The 22,698-nt window shown below is 42.2% G+C and overlaps 1 protein-coding gene and 1 long non-coding RNA gene across 2 annotated transcripts; both read left to right on the forward strand.

Annotated features, from left to right (window-relative positions):
- Nucleotides 1-3,991: 3,991 nt before the first annotated feature.
- LOC308298374 lies at nucleotides 3,992-7,270 on the forward strand. Its single transcript, XR_013962704.1, has 3 exons — nucleotides 3,992-4,073; nucleotides 5,688-5,799; nucleotides 6,348-7,270. It is a non-coding gene; the product is annotated as an uncharacterized lncRNA (long non-coding RNA).
- Nucleotides 7,271-12,437: 5,167 nt separating this feature from the next.
- Nucleotides 12,438-15,867, forward strand: tada2b (transcriptional adaptor 2B; the record flags this gene model as incomplete). The annotated part of the gene is made up of 3 exons (XM_080741438.1): nucleotides 12,438-12,707; nucleotides 13,973-14,449; nucleotides 15,165-15,867. 3 exons carry the CDS (start codon nucleotides 12,438-12,440, stop codon nucleotides 15,777-15,779), a joined length of 1,362 nt encoding a protein of 453 aa, XP_080597564.1. The 3' UTR covers nucleotides 15,780-15,867.
- Between the last annotated feature and the right edge of the window lie 6,831 nt (nucleotides 15,868-22,698).

The raw sequence follows: 22,698 nt of genomic DNA on the forward strand, positions 1-22,698 counted from the left end.
CTATTATCCATCCATCATTCTCTGCAGAAGTTGTGACCATGGGAAGCCGTCACATTGTCCTGCTTTGCATCCTGATAGGAGCTGCTCTGTACTGCTCTGTGACCGCCAACAGTAAGTTGATGTACATGTCCATGGTCTTTGACAAACATATGTTGTTATTTTCCGAACCAAAGAGTGCACCAAGTGTTCATAACACTTTATAGTACTGTATCATTTGTGTTTTTGCAACACAAAAAGCATTTTTTATATTAACAGATCACTATATTAACATTTGTTATGTATATGCAGATGGAATTGACCCTGAAAAATGCTGTTTCGAATTCTACCGAAAGCCGGCTCGCATCAATCGCTTCATTGGCCTTCTGAAGTCTTATTACTGGACTGATACTAGGTGCCCAAAAGCAGGAGTCATGTAAGTAGAGAGACAGAGAGAGAGAGAGAGAGAGAGAGAGAGAGAGAGAGAGAGAGAGATTCTTAAATGTATTTATAACGCACATTTGTGTTGACATAAGTCACAAGGTGCAACCATTATCAACATTAACATTTTCTTGTTTCTTGCTCAGTATGGTCAGAAAGAAGAAGAACAAGAAGATCTGCATGGATCCTACTCTCCCTTGGGTCCAGAAGATAATGAAGGCTCTGGATAAGAAGTCTAGCTTTTAGTAGCAATCTGCCCACACAAAGCTTTTCTATTTTCCTCATTTCATATACTGAAAAATGATGGTTTTAATAGGCTATAGTATGAGGACATTTTTGCTAATACTTAACTTAGTGTAATAGGTAGGCTAAATGCTAAATGCAAGCTCAGTGTGAATTATTTATTTAAACTACAATGTATATTATATGTCCACTGGCGCATATTAATAAAATGCTTTGTTAAATATGTTTGTGATTCTTTATTGTTATATCCTTGATAGAGAAACTGCCTAGGCTTAAAATGTAGGCTTATGTACTTATTTTTGCATATCGTCGTTGCTGGTGGAAACCATGTGTCCAAAACCGTTAGTTTTGTATTTATCATTTTAAAGATGATTTAAACTAGTGAAAATAGCCATCTACACACTTGTAGATCTGCTATTTTTACTTGTCTTGTGCCACAGTCTTGTATGATGAAGCAGGGCTTTACTTTTCGAAAAAAAAAACATACACATTTGAAAACTTGGAGATAAGAAGTTTCTGCCCGACAGCGATGATTTGCACAATTCAGTGAAGGAATTCAGTGTGGTTTGAGTTCTGCATTTTAACATTTTAAAGGCAACTGAATTGACCAATGCATTTCGACACTTTGAGACCCTGTCGAAGACCCCGTGTCAACATTGACACATTATTCTGTGGTACACACACCATTTGATTTGATATAAATAAATCCTGATATCACATGCTAGTGATTTCTACACCATACTATAGAGGCATAAACAAATTCAAATTCACTGCATGAATGAGGAAAACACACACACACACACACACACACACACACACACACACACACACACACGCACGCACACATGCGCTCTCCGTGTCGACTCTCTCTCTCTCTCTCTCTCTCTCTCTCTCTCTCTCTCTCTCTCTCTCTCTCTCTCTCACACACACACACACACACACGCACACACACACACACACACACACACACACACAACACACACACACACACACACACACACACTGTGGTCAAATGTAAGCTTTACATGCCACTTTCAAAATGGTCACTTCTCTACTGTCCTCTACTGTCCAACAACGACAACAACACACATCTGGTGTATCAGCTGTGATGTTTGAAAGGCATAATTTTCATTGTTGCACATGAACATGGCAGTTGGAACACAACACATTTTGACACACAATCTTGTCTTGTTTCGCAAAAAATCAGATACAGTACATTTCTGTCCAGTCTACTCTGCATACTGAATGAATTGGCTTCCTCATTAACTCACAGAATCCTGTGTACGTGTAGCTATATACGCACGCACACGCGCGTGCGCGCACGCACGCACGCGCACACACTCACACAAATATGTATTATCAGTGTATGTGCCGATTGTCATTGTTTTTATTTTGAGTAATTTCAGGAGTCTAAGATTTAGAACACTTTTAGCTAGGGTTAAAAAACTATACTGCTGGTAATTTCATAGTACATTTCATAAGTGACGTGTGTCTAAATGGTCCAAGGCCTCGTTCTCACAGTTGGAGCAGCACTCCTGTCCTTCTCCTTGGGGGATGAGGGGGGAGGGCGGAGTCCAATTCATTCCCTATGATGGAAGTCACATGGTTTGATTGGTTTCATGTCTCTAGATAGAATGCCTCTTGGCTTAAAGCAAGCTTAAAGCAAGCTTAAAGCATCAAGCTTTAAAGGTGGATTTTGAGGGAGGCTTGGAACACGGCAAAGGTTGGGGCGGCTTTGATGCGAGATGGGAGTGAGTGTCAAAAAAAAAAAAAAAAACCCTGTCACCCCAGGTTTGTTTGTTTTATGGGGGAATTCCAGGATGTTGTTATCACCAGATCTGGGGTAGCTGGAGGGGACATGGCGTTGATGAGGTCAGAGAGGTGGCGGGAAGTCTGGTTGTTGAGTGCCATGCACATCCCCACCTGGTTATCAGTGTTTTGAAATCAATTCTGTGTTTTGCTGGGAACCAGTGAAGGTAGTAAAGGACTGTGGTGATGTGGCATCTGGTTCTGTTGAGGAGGCGGGCAGTAGAGTTTTGCACATATTGAAGTTTCTTGAGAACTTTGGAGGTGGCACTGTAAAGGAGGCTATTGCACTAGTCAAGTCTGGATGTGATGAGGGCATGGATGAGTGTCTCTTCAGCAGTTTGGGATTAGTGTGGCACGGAGGCGTGCAATGTTTCTGAGATGGGAGAAGGCTGTTTTGGTAATATGGTTGGGGTGGGATCCAGGATGACACCATAAGGTTGCGGACTTTGGTGGAGGGGGTGATAATGGAGCCATCAATGTTCAGGGAGAAGTTTGGAGTGGAGTGGATGAGGGCATCTGGACCAAGGATTTCGGATGTATTGCAAGTTAGGTGGAGTATAGCCTCGTAAACCACTAACTTTTGGATATCCAGAAGGAGACAAAATGTAATGACAATGCGTTTTCCGGAGGTTGGTGGTTTACGAGGTTAGGCGGAGTGGGTAGTGAGCAGCAATAATGGTTTTGGAGATTTCCCGGACGTGCTATTCTCTAATCACATACAACCTAGTGCCGAGAGAAGATCACTTGAAGATGATTGTCTTGGTCTACTCATTGACAATCGCGTCTCTGACAATCACCTCTACAGTACTTGAAACCTAAAATCCAGATGTTTGGGCCTGGAAACTGGGTTACACAGACACATTACTACATGAGAGATTCTATGATCACAACATGCTAATTAGACATTTGTCCTAACATGAACTGCGGGGGATAAAAAAAATGGCAACATACCACCACCATGCCACCACCGAAAGTGGCGCTCATCGAGCCGGGCTCTTGATGCAGAGTTCCAACCGACCACCGCTTCCAACATGAATTGTGGTTCCCAAAGCTTTAAGCTCAAGACCCAAGACATACAGTATTTGATGTCTCCCCTGGATCCAAACAAGGGGAAATAGCTGATCTGCCAGCTCACAATGTGTCACGTTGTGAGGTTGTAAATCTGCTATTTTTTACACTACTTCTTAAAACAATAATAATAAAAACAAAAGAGAAAAAAAGAACCATGGATGGGTCCGCGACCCAAATATGGGTCCCGATCCAGTGTTTGGGAACCACTGCTATATAGCACCATTTGACAAAGGTCAAAGTGCTTGTCTGCTACCTGTAGGATATTAATATAGACAGTGATTTGTTTCTCTATCTGCCAGTCAGTCAGTCAGTCAGTCACACTCAGTCAGTCAGTCAATTCCGAATTTTAGATTGGGTGGGCAAGACACACGTGGTCTGAGTCCACATGCCCCACCCACTGTTAAAATAGTCCCTATCTTACGCCACCACCATTCCACCATTCTCTGCAGAAGTCATGACCATGGGAACCAGTCACTTTGTCCTGCTGTCCTTCCTGATAGGAGCTGCACTGTACTGCTCTGTGACGGCCGACAGTAAGTTCATGCACATGCATGTTATTTTTAAATTAATACCAAATGCATGTTTTTATGTTTCTTAACTAAAGAGTGCAACAAGTGTTCATAACCAGGGTTCAAGTTATGTGGGGGCCAGAGAGGGCCAGAAAGGGGGTGTGAGCTCCCATGAATATCTGTGGGGGTCACTAATACAATAAAAACAGACATTTTATTCATACATAATGCAAGTAATGATGAATGAGATATTCATGTTCATTAAATGAATAGGCTAAAAGCAACATGTTTCCCAAAATAACAAAGCATACCATATTATCCTGGCAATGGCAGTATGGCTGCACCGCTGCGACACTATACTCATGAGCTGTTGAAATAGCAGAACTCAAGGAAAAGGAAAGTGCTGATCCTCAGAATGTTGTTGAATGAATCATGTTGTCAAATAATTCTGAGATATGAACATTTAAATTAACTAAAATATAAAAAAAGAATCCCCTCTCCATTAACAGTTGCGGAAACGTTGAATGAGATATACATCTGTCAGTTGCGGAAACGTTGAATGAGATATAGAGTACATCTGGGCTCGAGGGCAAGGTATTATGTTATATTTGCAGCTTGTTGTGGCCTGAAGTGCAGAACCACAACAGATTAGATCTCGTCTGAGGATCAGTTGTCCCATCACCGTGACATCTCACAACCCCTCGGGTTGGGATGGGTGGGTAGCTCTCCATGTTAGGTCTTGTCTGCATGCTGTCACATTCTGGGCAGGGGCGTCAATTGGGTATGGCAGGGGTATGCAGCTGCCATATACCCTGGGTCCAGTGGGGGAAATAAAAGTTACTTTTAAATATAAATCCATGATGTTGTTAAATTACAGTAAAATAACTGCAAATGCAAAATTTAACAAAATGGTCACTTTGAGGTATTGTGGCACGTTTACTAACATGACATGTTTAGCTGCACTTGAACAACCATTCCAGGCTGCCATATCCAGCCCAAGAAACCGTAGAAACAGGGGGGGAAATAGAATGTACTTCTTAAAATAAATGTATCATGCCTGTTGCTAAGGTATGGCAGCATGACTGGTGTCTTGCACGCGCGCGAAGGCGCCCGTGCAAGACACTAGTCATGTTGCCATAGCTTTTTCTGAACTGACGCCACTGATTCTGGGGTGTTTTTCTATGTAAGCTGTGAGTAAAATGATGTGCTGGGAGTCAGCATACTTTTAAACCTCTCATACTTTAAAGGGATAGTTCACCAAAAAAGAATACTCTTTTTCTATCGATTACTCACCCCGTGGAGACTTGAATTCATGGATTTCTTTTTGTTTTTGTCACATTCTTAAGCCAATAACGTGATGACCAAAAGAGCCCGCATTGTTCCCTATGGAGACACAAAGTCACAGACACAGAGTCTCCTCAAATTATTGGCTTAGGAATGCAACAAAAGCTAAAACATATCCATGAATTCAAGTCACACGGGGTGAGTAATCAATAGGAAAAAATACATTTTTGTTGTCTCATTATTGTGTTCTTATATTTTCTGAGTACCCCCGATACATATGGCCTTGAAAATATCCATAACATGAAAAGCAACTTGTATACAACACATAATAAATACAAATAACATTGTATGCAGATTCAAATGGCCCTAGTGTATGCTGTTCCAAGTTTTACCCGAAGAGAGTGGACATCAAAGCCCTGCGGTCTTTTCACATGACTGAAAACCGATGTGCCAAGACAGGAGTCATGTAAGTGTAGGAGTAAAACATAAACATTACATACAGTATACAGTATATATACGTATATATGTATATCGTCGTTGTCGGGTGGAAACCAGAAACCATTCCTTTTTTATTATTATTTCAAAAACGAGTTAAAGTGGTAAAAATAGCTGATCTGCAAGAGCACAACGCCTCATGGTGCGAGGCATTGTGCTCTTGTAGATCTGTTATTTTCACTACTCTTGTGCAGCACTCTTATAATTTTCTAAAGAACATACTATTTTGAAACTTGGAGATACAAGGTTTCTGCCTGACAGTGACTATATAGCACGCACGCACACACACACACACACACACACACACACACACACACACACACACACACAGTCGGTGGAAAACTAAACTTGTATGTTCAAAAACATTTCCTTTTTATTATTTATTGTAAAATAGTGAAAATAGATGCTCCACAAGCTCACAAATTATGTCCCATCACAACGTGTTGCAACACTGTTGATGGGTAATAATTCACAAAAAACAAAGTGACAAACTTGCATATTTTCTTGTTCCTTGCGCAGGTTGGTCACGAAGAAGTCTCGCCAGCTGTGTGTGGACCCTAACGTCCCTTGGGTTCAGAGGACCATGAAAATTCTAAATCGCACCATGCGCCCCCATCAGCGGACCCCTCTCAAGCGCGCCAATGTCGGCTGACACCAAGCGAGAGTTATTGGTCTCGTGTAGCCAGACAACTGTATAGAATCTGACTGGAACTACAGCTCCTGAAATCCGAGTAATGGAAGCTGGCATTTCCGTTCACGAAACATAATCAAAATATATATTTAAAATATCATTTCTGCTAAGCAGTAAGCTCAATATACTTAGATGATTATATTAGGATAAATGTGCGCGATGGTAAAAACAAAACGGAAGTGAGGGAGGAGGTTTCAGTTCCGCTTTATCCCATACTCATGATCACAACTTCCGTCTCCCAGACTGTATGACGGGAGCATTTGCAAATTGTGGGAGTCAATAATCTGGCCACACAAGACTGTGGAACAACCTTTTTTCATCTTGCCTATCCAAGCCCTCACATATGCCTCTCTGCTCACAAGCTTTCAATATACCTCCACCCGAGCTCCTCCTTTTAGAATTGTATTATTTTACCAATTATTCACCGCTTGAACCCTATAGCATCCTTATTTAGCATTTTAGCATTTAACATTCGCCCAAAGGTTGAGAGCTTGTAGATCACAGCTATTTTCTCAAGTGCTGTTCAGTGACCAGTCTATGACCTCAGAGCCTGTCAAGATGCATTATTATTAATGCATTAATACAAAAACATAAATTTAAATGTATTAAAAGTTGTTTTTAAAGGGTTTTATAACATGTACCCTGTTGGTGATGTTTATATGTGATCTTTTGTAATGTCGCTTTTATTTACTGTATATGGGACTATGGATGGACATTTGCATTCTTGCTAAATCCAGCATATTTGTGTGTATGTTCATCAATGTGTGCTGTCCCTCCCAAATAAACGTTTAAATACTTATGGTAATTAGGTATACATATACATATACATATACAGGTATAAATTGTTTTATTTGTAGGCCTATGTGTACAGTCTATTTTCTTTTTCTTTTTTACTTCATCAACAATAAAAGAAAGAGGGTCAACGCTACTACTACTTTTCAACCACATGCTGATGAGACACAGTGGTATAGTAACAAACTACATTTACTTAAGTACATTATTGAGGTATTTGTACTTTACTTGAGTATTTTCAATTTCCAATACTTATACTTCTACTTCTACTCCACTACATCTTGGATCCAAAAATTGCACTTTTACTCCAATACATTTAGTTGGGATTGGGAACATAGTTACTTTGTAGATTTGTATTATTATTACAAAACATTCATTACCCACTTCAGCCATGTATAGGTCTACATTTGAAAATAGCCGATCTACAAGCTCACAATGCATCGCATAGATCTGCTATATTCTACTTTTTCTACTTTATGTTGTCAGCCGCCTGACAACATAAAATGTAGAGTATGCTTTTTTTGTCATGTGAAATGGGAAATGCATTTGTTTATCAGCAACAACTTCACTGCGATATGAAGAAGGGGAACTTGGAACTTGGACAAGACTTCTGCCGAGAAGAACTTTTTTTTTTTTTTACTTTGTTGCCGAGAAGAAGAATTAAGGAACTGATACATACAGCAATGATAAAGGAAATGAACTAGGAAAGACAGTTCATGACAAACCGCAAACATTTCACAACACTTCTAGCGGGAAACAACCTATTAACCCCATAGTTATAATGAATACAAGTTAGTATACTTTTAATAATTTAATTAAAACACTTAACACTGACTAGACAAAGCAGAAATACATTCTAATTTGTTAATTAAATAAAATCTTAATTTAGTCCTAGATAAAATATGCAGAAGGAAACAGTTAAGTTTAATTTATCACTTTGATTGAAATATAGGGGGAACTCACTAAGCAAACAAAAGCTAACAAATTAACATGCAGTATCTCATTTGTTTTAAATCCACACAAACAGCAAAGTGTAATAGCAACACTTTATGCATGGGGAGTGAATATCAATCACTTAAATTAAACTCAGAACATCTATACTTTTATGCAATTCAATGGGGCATGAATCAGATTTTTTTTTTTTTTTTAAGAAATATTAATTTGGATAACACATGAGATGAATCATGCTAAAATAAACTACTGGTGGTCACAGTTAACTCATCAATGAATTCTGGAAATGCATCTGAAAGGTAGCTTGAGGATAACTTGTTTAACCCTTAAGTGCTGTTCGGGTCATTTTGACCCGTTTTACATTTTCATTTGGAAAAAAAAGTTAGAAGTTAAAAATGTTTCCACCTGAAACTCACTGGCCTTAAAGATTCTTCTGAGATGAACATGTAAAAAAAATATTTTTGCACTACACCCATGCTACACCCCCCTCATATTTTTTGAACCTTAAGTGCTGTTCGGGTCATTTTGACCCGGAAGCACAGAAATACACAGTATTATGCCAAAACACAGACACACAGTCACCCCCACTTCTAACACCCCCCTTCCGAAGCCCCATTCCGAACCCTCCCACCCTTCCTATAAGCATGAGCAATATTGCCCAGTATTAAATGAAGTCGTTTTTTTTACATGGATTTCAGCTAAATCAGTAAAAACGCCTAGCTCTTTCAGTGTTTAATGTGATATAGCAAAGCAGAAATGCAAACATTTACCAAATATATCATATGAATTGTTTGGTATTGAGTCAAAGTCAATGTATCATGATGATTTGTTAAGTTAAAATTTATATTAGTGTTGTTATTTTTAAACCAAATATCCACCGGGTCAAAATGACCCGAACAGAACGAAGGTGTAGTGAATCTGAACAGAACTTAAGGGTTAACAGGTGACATACTCCCTCTGCTGGCTAGTATCTGCTATAGCTGAGGTTAAACTAGGGAAAATGCACTAGACTATAACTTATCAGGGAACCTGTAATGATGAGGGATACAATCAGAGGTGTGTACTGAAAGCAGTTTACATTGTTATGTCCTTGCATGTTTTCTGCACAGCACCAAACAACAAAGTCACTTGTGGGAGAGAAGGCGAGAGAAAAGAGAGGGAGAGATCAATCAGCAATTTTAAAAGGTTTTGCCTTTTAGATAATATTAGACAATTTTGCCAATGTTTGACCTTTTTTAATAGTAGTTTGTTGATTACTTTTGACACAGGGATGGTCTTGAAATTATACTGTATGTTTGTTTTTTTGTTTACCCCCCCCCCCCCCCCCCTGGTCTGGATCTGCAGATCCAGACCTCCAGTTCGAGAACTAGATCCAGGCGTTATCTCTGACACCAACATTGCACACATTTCCTCTCTCTCCACTTATTCTAGCCACCTCAAATGGAACTGTGGGATAGTTACTGTTGCAATTTTTACATTCTGACTGTTGACCAACATGTGTGTGTATTACTGCCAGGGTGGTGCTAATGTCATGAGAGAAAAATCATGTTGCAGGTCTCTTCTCCCATAGCTTCCTCTTCAGATAATCAATGTTGGGATCAGTATTCGGCAAACATTTTCTTTTCTCCTTGCAGAAGGCGATGAGGCTTTGAGACCTGCAGATTGTTTCAGGAAGGCAATCTCGTGGGAAAGAAAGGGCATCTTGGCAATCGCCAGGTGGTCACAAACTTTCCACGGTTGTGTGTTAACTTAAAGACATAACTTTTTGCATTGCATCATGGTATTCTGAGTTCCAGTGAGAGACACATGGCACAACAAATGAGTCTCATTGTCCCTATACTGTACAGTATGTCTTCCACAGCTTTAGTGGGCCTTGTTCTATAAGGCTGCTGACTATTTGGACATTGTCTGTAAGTACACATTGTAGGCTATCAGATGAATTGTGTGTGATGCACATGCTCTCTGGTGGCGGGGTAGATATCTGTCTCAACAAGAATATAGCATCCAATCCTGGAATTGGATGCTATATTAGGATATACATACATGCCTTTTTTGTTTAACGTGCTATTATGCACCAAATAATAAGTCCTTCAGCGGTTCTTCTGTGATTCTTTTGGATGGTTGTGGTGCTATATAGCAGTGGTTCCCAAACCTTTTATCTCGAGACCCGAAAGAGAAATTTAATGTCTTCCCGGGACCCGGATTTCATGCGACGTGTTGTGAGCTTGTAGATCGGCTATTTTCACTACTTCTATACATGTGTATTATACATCCTCGTTGTGACCCATAGGTCAGGGACCCAAGAATGGGTCCCAACCCAGTGTTTGGGAACCACTGCTATATAGAATCATTTGACTAAGGAGCTATAGTACCACCAAAACGGCTCTACTATATGATTATAAGTCCAAATTTGGTGCTACAGTAGCCCAATGTCATAATGTGTCTGCTTTCAATCCAAAGCATCCAAAGGCCCCATTTCGTCTTTGAGTCTGGTGTTTGTCCATTTAGTAAAATCAGACCACATCAGAAATGTGGACCTCTATGGGGACCTACCACAAGGTCACAGACAAAGTCAGAGAGAGAAGGATGCTGGCAAGGCACTGCGTCACCCAGAGCTAGAGGCAAGCAAACTGACACTATGGGAGACTATGGGACAAAGCCAGGAAAGGCAAGATGCGCACCACCTATGTAGATGCACTGCAGTTGATCCAGGAGTCCCGAGTTGGTGTTTGCTAGAAGTGAAGTGGACCCCAGATCTTGCAACCAGTCAGAGAAATGGTTTCTGTAACAGAGTCCAATAAAATTTGAATTGGGGTGTCCAACTTGACATTTTTAAATCCAAGCTAAAAACCCACCTTTATTGCCTGCACTATGGTTTGCCCTAGTCCATTACCACTGTTATGACCAAATCCTACTGCCCCTGGTCATTGTCTCCACCAGCCGAAGGCTGAGGGAGAGTATGTTTTCCCCTCCGTCCGTCCGTCCGTCCGTCCGTCCGTCCGTGCGTCCGTCCGTCCGTGCGTGCGTGCGTCCGTCCTCGCAGTTTGTGAGCAGCTAATCTCAGTCACCGTTGGCCCGATCGCTGCCAAACTGAGCACACACACTCCCTGGATGCCAATCTAGAACCTCTGCCCCACATTTTTCAAATCAGCCTCATGGTGGCGCTATAACAGGCCGATTTGTGTGGCCTGGTTGTTACCAGCTAATCTCCGGCGCCGTTGGCCCGATCGCTGCCAAACTGAGCACACACACTCCCTGGATGCTAATTCAGAACCTCTGCCCCACATTTTTAAAATCAGCCTCATGGTGGCGCTATAACAGGCCGATTTGTGTGGCCTGGTGGAGACCTGTGCTCGGAAGAGCACTGCTTCTAGTTAACATTGTGTTCTAACACTTAACTGTGTTGTTTTAATTCTATATGATCTTTTTGTACTGTCTTTTGTTGTTTTTGCTTTCTTTTGTTGTTGACTATACTGTTTGACTGTTTTTATTTTCTTTGAAAACTGTCTTGTTTTGCCCTGTTGTGAAGTGCACAGAGACCCCCCCGGGGTGATTTTTGTAATATAAATAAAAATAAACTGAAACTGCAACTGATGCACAAAAACCCTGTTCTGATATTTTTTCATCTAACTCTTATTTAGGGGATCCCATTGACACAAAAACGCACAACCTTTGTGAACCCAAGGAGAAGGACATGGTGAAACACCATTTCAATTGTATTGACTATACTTGTACTGTTCTCCATTGTTGTCTAATAAAATAATCAATCAATCAATCAATCAATCAATCAATCAAAACCAGTAATGAGTCCAGTGTGTGTGTGTGTGTGTGTGTGTGTGTGTGTGTGTGTGTGTGTGTGTGTGTGTGTGTGTGTGTGTGTGTGTGTGTGTGTGCCTCACTGTGGATTAGGGGCAAAAAAGATAGCTCTAGTGAACGCTACAGGACCTGCTCGAGCTGGGGGCAAAAGAAGTACCCTACGCCAAAGAGCGGACCGACAGGCAGGCAGGCCCCACAGTGCGCATGCGCTCTCTCGGCGGCAGCCAGCCAGACAGACAGCTCTAGTCTGCCTCCAACAACAAGCAGAGCAGTGAGCGGTGATCACTGAGCACCGAGCAGCAGCAGCAGCAGCAGCAGCAGCAGCAGCCAGCCAGTCCAGGGCGGGCAGGCAGTCAAACATGGCCGACCTCGGGAAGAAGTACTGCGTGAACTGCCTCGCGGACGTGACCAACCTGCGGCTCCGCTGCACCGACTGCCCGGACATCGAGCTGTGTCCCGAGTGCTTCTCGGCGGGCGCGGAGATCGGCGCGCACCGGCGGTGGCACGGCTACCAGCAAGTGGACGGCGGCCGCTTCTCGCTGTGGGGTCCCGAAGCCGAGGGAGGATGGACCAGCAGGGAGGAGCAGTCGCTGCTCGATGCCATCGAGCAGTACGGATTTGGCAACTGGGTAAGGCAGTTTTTCTCAAACGTTTAACATTTCAAGGTCTCCTCTTAACTCTGACAGCATACACATGGAACCAAATGACCCTAACGGGTCCATTTGGTTCCATTTGTATGCTGTTAGAGTTACAGACTTGTATGGGTCCATTTAGACCCCCATAAAGGAACCCACAGAGTCCCTGGAATCCACTTTGAGAACCACTGGGATAAGGGGTTTTCTTTTTCAAAAATGTGGCATTAATTGTTCATTATAATGGTTATTTCAACGCATGATTAGTTGGCTACAACAAAAGCCGAGCTGAACGTGATGAAAGGTGAGTTTTTTTTTAACTAAAAGTTGACAGTTAGCAAGTTGGAGATAACAGTAACAGTACACAGTCAAATTCATAGTAGTGTTGATGTATCCAGTATCCACTCGTAACTGAGAGTGTACACTGTACACATGCACCCCAACATTGCCCAACACTCGAGTTACGAGTGGATCATTACATCATCATACCTTGTAAGGATTTTCCTGTTTTGTTTGGCTATTATGTATGTGTTATTATCATGTATGTTCCAGCTTTATTGTTTGTTGGCTGTGTGGGGGTGCTTGCCCCAGGGGTCCATGAGGCCGTTCCAGGGGTCCTCAGCTAAATGTGTGATAGTTATGAACCAGATGGGTCTTTAACTCATAGAATAAAATAAACACTGAATATTTGACAATGACATTGTAGGTTTGGGGTCCCATCGATGGAAATCATATCAAACAGGGGTCTGTAACCTAATGCATAATCCTTGAAATGAAAAAGATCACATCTAGTGAGCTGTGCTATTTATTTATGAGTTAATATCATTAAGCGTCCCGCAAACTTTAGCCAAACTGACCCCGGGGCGTGCACAAACTTTGTACAAAGCCGCCACTCTAAAGGTTTGAGAACCACCGGGTAATATCATCTAGGGATGGGACACTAAACGATATTATCGTTTATCGTGATAAAAAACACTAACGATAATCGTATCGTAGAGATCATGCACTGGGATCAATTCACCTTTTTTTTGCCGAGCTGCATATCCGGTATCACTTAAACCCTCTATAATTGGTAAAAGTTTTTTTTTCACTCTCTATCAAATGTCTTTGCCAAAAAATAGCAGATCTACAGCTGAGCTTTTAGATCTGCAATTCTTTTGTCAAATGTTCCGCCCCAGGATAATGGATTTTGTCACAATAATCGTGATATGAAATGTTCATATCGTCGCATGCCTAATATCATCTGCATGTCATCTTTCCAGGAGGACATGGCCACTCACGTGGGAGCGTCGCGGACGCCGCAGGAGGTCATGGAGCACTACGTCAGCATGTACATCCACGGGAACCTGGGCAAGGCCTGCATCCCGGACAGCATCCCCAACCGCGTGACGGACCACACGTGCCCCAGCGGGGGTCCCCTGTCCCCCAGCCTCACCACGCCGCTGCCCCCGCTGGACATCACGCTGGCGGAGCAGCAGCAGCTGGGCTACATGCCGCTGCGAGACGACTACGAGATCGAGTACGACCAGGACGCCGAGAAGCTGATCAGCGGCCTGTCGGTCAACTACGACGACGAGGACGTGGACATCGAGATGAAGCGCGCCCACGTGGACATGTACGTGCGCAAGCTCCGCGAGCGCCAGCGGCGCAAGAACATCGCCCGCGACTACAACCTGGTGCCCTCCTTCCTGGGCCGCGATAAGAAGGACAAGGAGAAGGAGAAGCCGGGCGCGCTGGGAGTCGTGGCGTCCGGCGGCGGCAGTGCAGGAGGTGGAGCCGGTAGGGATGTTAACAATTCTCTAAAATCGATTCAGCCGTTAAGGAATTATTCAATAAGGGCGCTAGTGTATGGTGTATGTGTGTGACATCAAATGTGACCTTATCATAATCACAGTAATCCTTAATAATATTACATCATATTCAAGGGCTTTTGGAGAGAATAGAATTGAAACAGTCTCCTTAGAGCACTGCAGAGGGCAGGTGTGTGTGTGTGTGTGTGTGTGTGTGTGTGTGTGTGTGTGTGTGTGTGTGTTGTGTGTGTGTGTGTGTGTGTGTGTGTGTGTGTGTGTGTGTGTGTGTGTGTGTGTGTGTGTGTGTGTGTGTGTGTGTGTGTGTGTGTGTGTGTGTGTGTGTGTGTGTGTGTGTGTGTGTGTGTGTGTGTGTGTGTGTGTGTGTGCATGCGTGTGTGCGCCGTTGAAGCTTGTTGACGCTTGCTAATGTTATCAAGGCATTGAAGGCCATTATGTTTTGCACTCATTTTTGAATTAAAGAATACATTTTTCTGGTCCTAACAAAAACGCTGCTCATTGATTAATCGATCGATAAAGTTATCAACTTTCAATGAATGAATGAATGAAACGTTAATTTGCATCCCTAGGAGCCGGGGTTGGCGTGGCGGTGGGTGCCGCAACCGCAGTGGTGACGGGGGTCGCGGCGGCGCCGAGCACGCCCAAGCGCAAGATCACCAAGGAGGAGAAGGAGCAGCGCGTCAGGCTGCGGGGGCTCTGCCAGTTCATGGCCCACCGCGAGTTCGAGGACTTCTTCGACAACATGCACAAGGAGCGCGTGCTGAGGGCCAAGGTGCGCGAGCTGCAGCGCTACCGGCGGAACGGCATCGCCCGCCTGGACGACTCGGCAGAGTACGAGGCGGCGCGCCACAAGCGCGAGAAGCGCAAGGAGAACAAGAGCGTGGTCACCTCCTCCAAGCGGGGCGGGGGGCTGGGCTCCGGGGGAGGGCTGGGAGGTGGGGGCGGAGGAGGCGGAGGCACGGCCGGAGGGGGCGGGGTCGGGGGCATCAAGGAAGAAAACAAGGACGGCGAGTTTGCCGCCATCGAGAACCTGAGCGGCTTCGAGCTGCTGTCGGACAGGGAGAAGGTGCTGTGCAACTCGCTGAACCTCAGTCCCACACGCTACCTGACGGCCAAGACCATCATTATCAAAGACCATCTCCAGAAGAGGCAGGGCATCCCTGCCAAGAGCAGGCTGCCCGGCTACCTGGATAAGGTTATTAAAAAACGCATCCTCACCTTTCTCACCGAAAGTGGCTGGATATCACGTGATGCTTCTTAACACTCGTCCATCTTGGCTTTTCTGACAAATAGAGACGCCGACTCCTGTACTCTGACCTTGTTGCCGTAAGTTCAGAAGGCAGGCTGCAACTGCTGGATTCTATCGTTTTTCATAGGATAACTTGTGAATATATGTACATTTGAAAAGAGTAAGGATTTCCCTTTTGATTAAAACTAAAAACTAAAGAACGTAAGTATTTTTTGGTACAGGCGAACTTGGAACATAAATAGGCCTATATTTTTACATTTAAATAAATGTTGACAATGATTTGGTTAAACTAGGCTTATATTTCTCATAGTACTTGGGCATCCATACTGTGACTGAATATAAACCAAATGCTAACACATTCTTTCTTTGCTGAGGTATCCGTTCTATAGGCAGGGTTGGGTACTACTGACTATGAGGAAATTAGTAATGCCTAGTCTCAAAATTAAGTAATTTTGAATCAGTCCAGATAATATTTGGAAAGACACGTTTGATGAGATTCTGGTTAAACAGTTAAATGTTTTGTTTACATATGGCAGTTTTCAATTTCAACCCCACCCCAGAGAGCTCAGACAGACGGGGTCACCTTTCTCAATACAAGCCCTTGCCATCCCAATCCACACCTCAGCTTAGTTCTGACCACCTCCTCGCATCCCCTTACTTCACAGAGAAGCTACTTAAATAAACATCTCTCTGCTTAAAACCCATTTAGGCCTAGAATTATTGAATGCTTTAACCAGTGAAAAATAGCAGATATACAAGCTCACAGCGCGGCACCGAGTGCCGCGCTGCGAGCTTGTAGATCTGCTATTTTTGAAAAAGTCGTGAAAATGTGTGCAAATCTTTGAATATATGTATTTTCAAAGCGAACGTTTGTAACTCAAATGTTGCTTCTGGGTGGTCCCTGGAACTAGATATTTTGAAATGGGGGTCCGTGGCCAAATACATATCATTTTGGGGGTCCTTCACATGAAAAGGTTTGAGCACCACTGACATAGTAGTCTCCCAAGAACAGACTAACTGAGCTCCAGTTAAGTGAATAGGACCTTTTCTTTGACGATGGCTGGCCAGATTGCTGACATAGAAACATGGGTTTTTTCCAAAAACCTTAGAAGGATTCAAAAGACACTTATAGAATCGGATCAAAATTCTGATTTTCACTATTTTTCAAAAATAGCAGATCTACAAGCTCGCTCTGAGCTTGTATATCTGCTATTTTTTTATATTTAAAGCACACAATATTGCGTCATAATGTGTTCAGGCCTAAATGGGTTAAAAGGCCTCCCCAGCTCTTCACCTACCGTAGGCAGCGTTGCCAATATGTCTGCTCATTAGAAGCGACTTTGGGCTTGTTTTACTGTACTGTCGCTTGTAAATTTTGGTAGTTTGCGGGTTGCGTTTTTTTTGGGGGGGGGGGTCTCATTTCTAAAACACAGTTGCTTATTTGGTCTTCTTGTTTCCTAAATGACCCCCACCCAAATCAATATGTATTTGTCTGCGGACCCCCATCTAAAGATATTTTAAGCCAGGGACACCCATACAAGATTTGTGTTGTTAAAATGTTTCAAAAAGATATTCCAAATTGTTTCACACAATCTGATTGTCTGTCCATATGTATGTCCGCTAGGGATGGGGCGATTAACGTTATTATCGCGATAATCAAAATATCCCCAACATCCATTATCTTGGGGCGGAACATTTGCCAACATATTCTACATCTACAAGCTTACAATGTGACGCATTGTGAGCTTGTAGATTGGCTGTTTTTTGCCAAAGAGATTTGGTAGAGTGAAAAAAAAAAAGACTATCAAGTATGTTATTTCCAGGTCTGTTTTACCAATTATAGAGGGTTTAAATTAAACCGGATATGCAGCTTGGCAAATAGAAGGTGAATTGATCCCAGTGTATGATGGAGGATAATTTCACGATTTAAATCTCCACAATACGATTATTGTGAGTGTTTTTTTATCACGATAAATGATAATAATGATTATCGTCCCATCCCTAATATCCGCATGAGTATGGATGGCTACACCAGCTGCAGCCACCTGCTGTTGAGCAGCGTGCACTGCTCATTTGCTGGGTGTGATTCTTTTTATTATTATGTTTAGCTCTGGAGGATGGCATATATCGAACAATCCCGCAAGGGCCACTCTATTACCCCAGCTCCCCACAACAACAAGACATCGTATATAAGAAGGCTATTCTATTTATTGACTTACTTTTTATTCATATACTTAAAGCCGTATTTGTACTTAGTTGCCGACAGCGGCTCGCGCCAAAAACGGTACATCTCCAAGCTCACAGCGCTTCGCACATCGGTGCCTTGTGAGCTTGTAGATCTTCTATTTTTTTTGTGTGCGACACGGCACGCCACAATATATCAAGCCTTTAACAGTCAAATTCAATATTTAATTTCAGGCTTTTCCCCTATTCTATGCCAATGAGTTAAAACATTTTGAAATGTTATTTAAACACACAGACAAGATATAGGTACAAGATATATATTTTAAACATTTGAAAACATTTTCCTATGGACCACTGGTGGTCTTGAGAAACACTGACCTAGGCCTAGGTGAAAGACCTGGCTGGAGAGTGGGTTGACTGATGGTGTCGATTAATGTGTTTCATTTGCATAAAAAATGTTTTGAGATGTTTAACGAGAAAAATCAGTTTGTCAAGCTCATTTTGTGACTGTCCTTTTGGGTGTTTTTTGTATACGGTGCAATATTGCTATGTTTGCACTTTGCAGTAATCCAAAAGTATTCTGATTTGATGAATCTGACCCAACCTTGCCTATAAAGGTACCTTGATGAGATATAGTATTGTGGTATGTTGTGTCCAAATAGCAAGAGGTCTACAGTCTCTGCATGTTGACGGTAAAACAGGAAGGGATGAGTGTCGGATTTCCATGAAAGGCCTTGTAACAATGCAGGGTCAGTATTTGACAGCTAATACTCTGATACATCACTAAATCTAACCCCATTTTGTTTTGCTTTTTGCATGTGCTACAATTTGGCCGGACAGGAGTGGTAAAAAAAGAATCCACCCAAAGCCCACTTTATCCTTGCACTGTCCACCTACCTAAGTAAGAAGGCATGACGTTCACTGTGTAAGGGCAGTGGACATGTACACCATACACGCTAAAGCACAACGCTGAGATGTTTATTTTGTTTACTTCGTGAGTTCCGTACACTGGGCTAATTAAAAGTACACGCCTTTCTCTTTAGAGGTTATATGAATTTTGCTTGCTGTGCAATCCTGCAGCAACTGAAACAGTTTTTTTCCCCCCTCAATATTCATTCCCTCGCTATATATATACTGTATATATGGTGCATGACTACTTCTAATACTTGCTGTTTATTTTCCCCTGCTGTTTACCTGTCCTCTGATCATCGCTAGGTAAACATGTAGAAACTGACATGTTTAGGTGTCATCATTGTAGTCCAGTAGGCACTGTGGAATGCTGTTAAATCCCTGCCCACATGCCAGTTTTGATAGATATGTATTAAATGCCTAAAGCAGGGGTCTTCAACAGGAGGTCCTGGACCCCTAGGGGGTCCTCAGAGTTCCTACAGGGGGTCCTCTGAATCTTTGAGTGATAGAAACTTTTTTTCTCCTTTTCTATATTAACCACATGAACCCTAGCGTCCATATTCTGAGAACTTTTGCAGAAAATAGCCGATCTACAAGCTCACAACGCCTTGCAGGCTGTTTTCGGCAAAGAGCTTTGGTGTAGAGGGGAAAAGAGCAGACCAAGTACAGAGTGAAAGGTCAAGTTAACTAAGTATTGATGGTTCAAGTGGTTAAATGTCTGAAAACACAAATTGACATGAATCCAAAATACAATGACGATTGTGCTGTCAAACAATGAAACTATATGGAATCTATGAAAAGGTTGTGGGGGGTCCATGCTTCATCCCTCTCTCAACTAAGGGGTCCTTGGCCTGAAAACGTTGAAAACCCCTGGCAAAAAGTAATAAGCAGTATCTTCCCCCTTCCCTCTTCCTGACGAAACGGCAGTGTCAAAACCCCGCCACCAAACTGAGGGTCCTTTGTATAACCGAGGTCCATCAAAGCATGGGTTGTGCAGAATGTGCACCCACGCTTTTAGGACCATCACACTGGCTTCGGCCAAAAAAAGGTGACACTCTGTCTTGAAGGGTGAGCCTCAGTGAGTCATTTATTTTCCTACGTCGGATGGGTCCTTTGTATGTCGAGGCACTATTTAAATGTAAATGAAGTTATTGAATTGTCAATTGGTTTGACAGCGGGACCATGGGTACAGAAGTGGGTCAGGGTCCAAGAGAAGAGGGGGTGTTGCGCATGTAGATATGACCTACAGTATGACAGTGGATGGCCACTGTCATACTGTCAGTCTTATTCCTTCTAACTGGTTCATCCAGTGAAATTGAAGTAATCAGCGTCACCACTCAGCTGAACCGTAGTTCTTTGTGGAACACCAAGGGCATTTGGCCTCATTCCTTAAGCATCGAGGTCATTACTCAGTTATATCCGAGTTCGGTAAGATTCACAATTTGACGTAATGTTTTGTTGTTGTTTTTTTCAAAACGTCAAAGAGTGTCAACCTGAAGGACCTTTTGGACCTTCATAAAAAATATTGTACATTGTTCTCGTTGAAGATGGTTTACCGACCATGGTTTTAATTGGTGCTTTGTTATTCAGGGGATGCCATTGTGTGCCACGGTAGTTCACTTGTGTTGGACAGAATCGGTCAAGTGCCATCCAAGTTGTCGACTGGAAACGCTCGAGTGTTAAAATGCCTCTTGTTAGTTGTTCATTTAGACATAGGGTTGATTGCATTAAAGATCGTCATCGGTCTTTGACGTTGGCATGTGGTGGTGTCTGGTGTTAAATAGTGAGTTGTGGGATGCGTCTCAGAAGTTGAAATAGTTTTTACTATGGGGCAGGTATATTTTCTGTACACCATTTTATTTGTGCTTGGGATTTGGCATATAATATGCTACCAATTGTAAATAATTGTAAAGTAATTTGAAAATGAAATTGACCTGACCTGTGAAATGTACAGTATTTTATTTTGTTAATGCTTTTTTATATATATATAGCTTTTGTAATGAAAACCAAATTTCAGTGTGTGCAAGAACCATTTACCCAAGCCTTGGTTGTAGTCATGGCATGCTGTTCTTTCTTATGTATCTGTAGTGCATTTAGGAATCAGCACTTTTGTAATTTTCCAATTTTCTTCTGTCCCATTTCTTGTGGTTGCACATGAAATGGCGTGTGTATGTTTTGTATTAAAAGTGCAAATACTTTATACTTTCAAATTCTCCTATTCATTCATGCACATCAGAGGACCAATCCGTACTGTTGCCTTGTCTAGCAGATATCCACCTATAATTTGCACTGTGATATTAGCGCTAAGAGTACTAAATGAATACTAGACATAAATGTATGGTGATACAAATTATGAACTTGAATACATCAAACCAAACATAAGTAAGACCATTTGTATAAAAGGCTGGGATCTCACTGCAAAAATACCGGTATGTATTTTAGAGGGGAACTAAAAGGACTATGCTATCTACTCTAAGCAACACAGGTGCAAATAAAAATAGGATTAAGAATGCCACATTATCAATTGGCAAAATCACATTAACACATCTAAATCTAACACCGTTATTAATTTCATTAGCTGCTGTGTGTTGCACCAATGCATAACATCAACCTAGCCCTTTACAAGTTAAAACCTTTAGATGGCAGCAAACTCACATGAGATTTTAGTTCCATTTCATAATGCAGAATGATAAAGGACCTGCACACTGCCCGACTTACACAGTACATGAACATTTTGATGCAATGTTTCATTGCATTCATCCTTCATTGTGTACTTCACCTACACACCTGTCGCAAAGAGATTTTTACCTGGTGTTTTCCAACAGTTTCTCATTCATAAAAATGTGACTAGTTGGGCCAGTCTTGTCTGCTGTAGTGAGCTTGCATGTTTTAACATTTACAGTTGTTCTGAATTCTGATCACCAAAGACGAAGACGATGGCAAATTATGTCAAACAGTGGTTCCCAAAATTAAGCTGGATACCCAAAAGGGAAATGCAATGTCACTCCAGGTGCCTTATCGCAGTGGTTCTTGAATTTTTTTTTACTTTGTCATCCATTCCACAGCACCTCTGAATTGTTTTTTTCTTTTTTTAATATTATCACTCTACTTCTTTCCCCCTAAGATACAGTATTGTAAGTGGTGCATTTATATGGGTAAGTGGTGCATGTATATGGCACAGAGGAAAACTTGAGAATATATGTTTTGAAAACGACTATACTTGACGTTTAGCGACTTGAACCCTAGCATTCCAAATTTTGGGGGGGACGTTCACCAACAATAGCCGATCTACAAGCTCACAACGCATTTTTGGTGAAGAGAGTTTGTTTAGATGGAAAAAATAACTCCCCAAGTACAGTGCAACTCAGGTCTGTAGAGCAGTGGTTCTCAACCTTTTCAGGCCGCGGTCCCCAAAATAATCATATTTTTAACTAGGGACCCCCCACCCTGACGAGCACTAAGAGTTGAGGCATTACAATTTGTATAACACGGTTCTATTGTGAAAATAGCCGATCTACATGCTCACGTTGTCGTTGTGGGCATGTAGATCTGCTATTTTCCCAATTTCTGCCTCTAATATTTGACAATTTGGCCAATATTTAATTTGTCATTTCAGAGGTATTAAAAAGTCCTTTGTTTAGAAATGTTCTATACACTTAAACGTTGTTGGTTTGTTTACTGTTGAGTGAGAAAACAGTGTTGCATACCCCAATATCATTTGGGGTCCCAACCCAAAGGTTGAGAACCACTGGTGTAGAGGGTCTTAAGTAGCCTGGTTAAAAACCAGACTGCACAACACCACCCCCTGGTGGTGGTAATGAAGTGTGTGAAAGGCTGG

The sequence above is a fragment of the Nannobrachium achirus genome (assembly GCF_963921795.1).
Source record: "Nannobrachium achirus genome assembly, chromosome: 14".
Taxonomy (NCBI): domain Eukaryota; kingdom Metazoa; phylum Chordata; class Actinopteri; order Myctophiformes; family Myctophidae; genus Nannobrachium; species Nannobrachium achirus.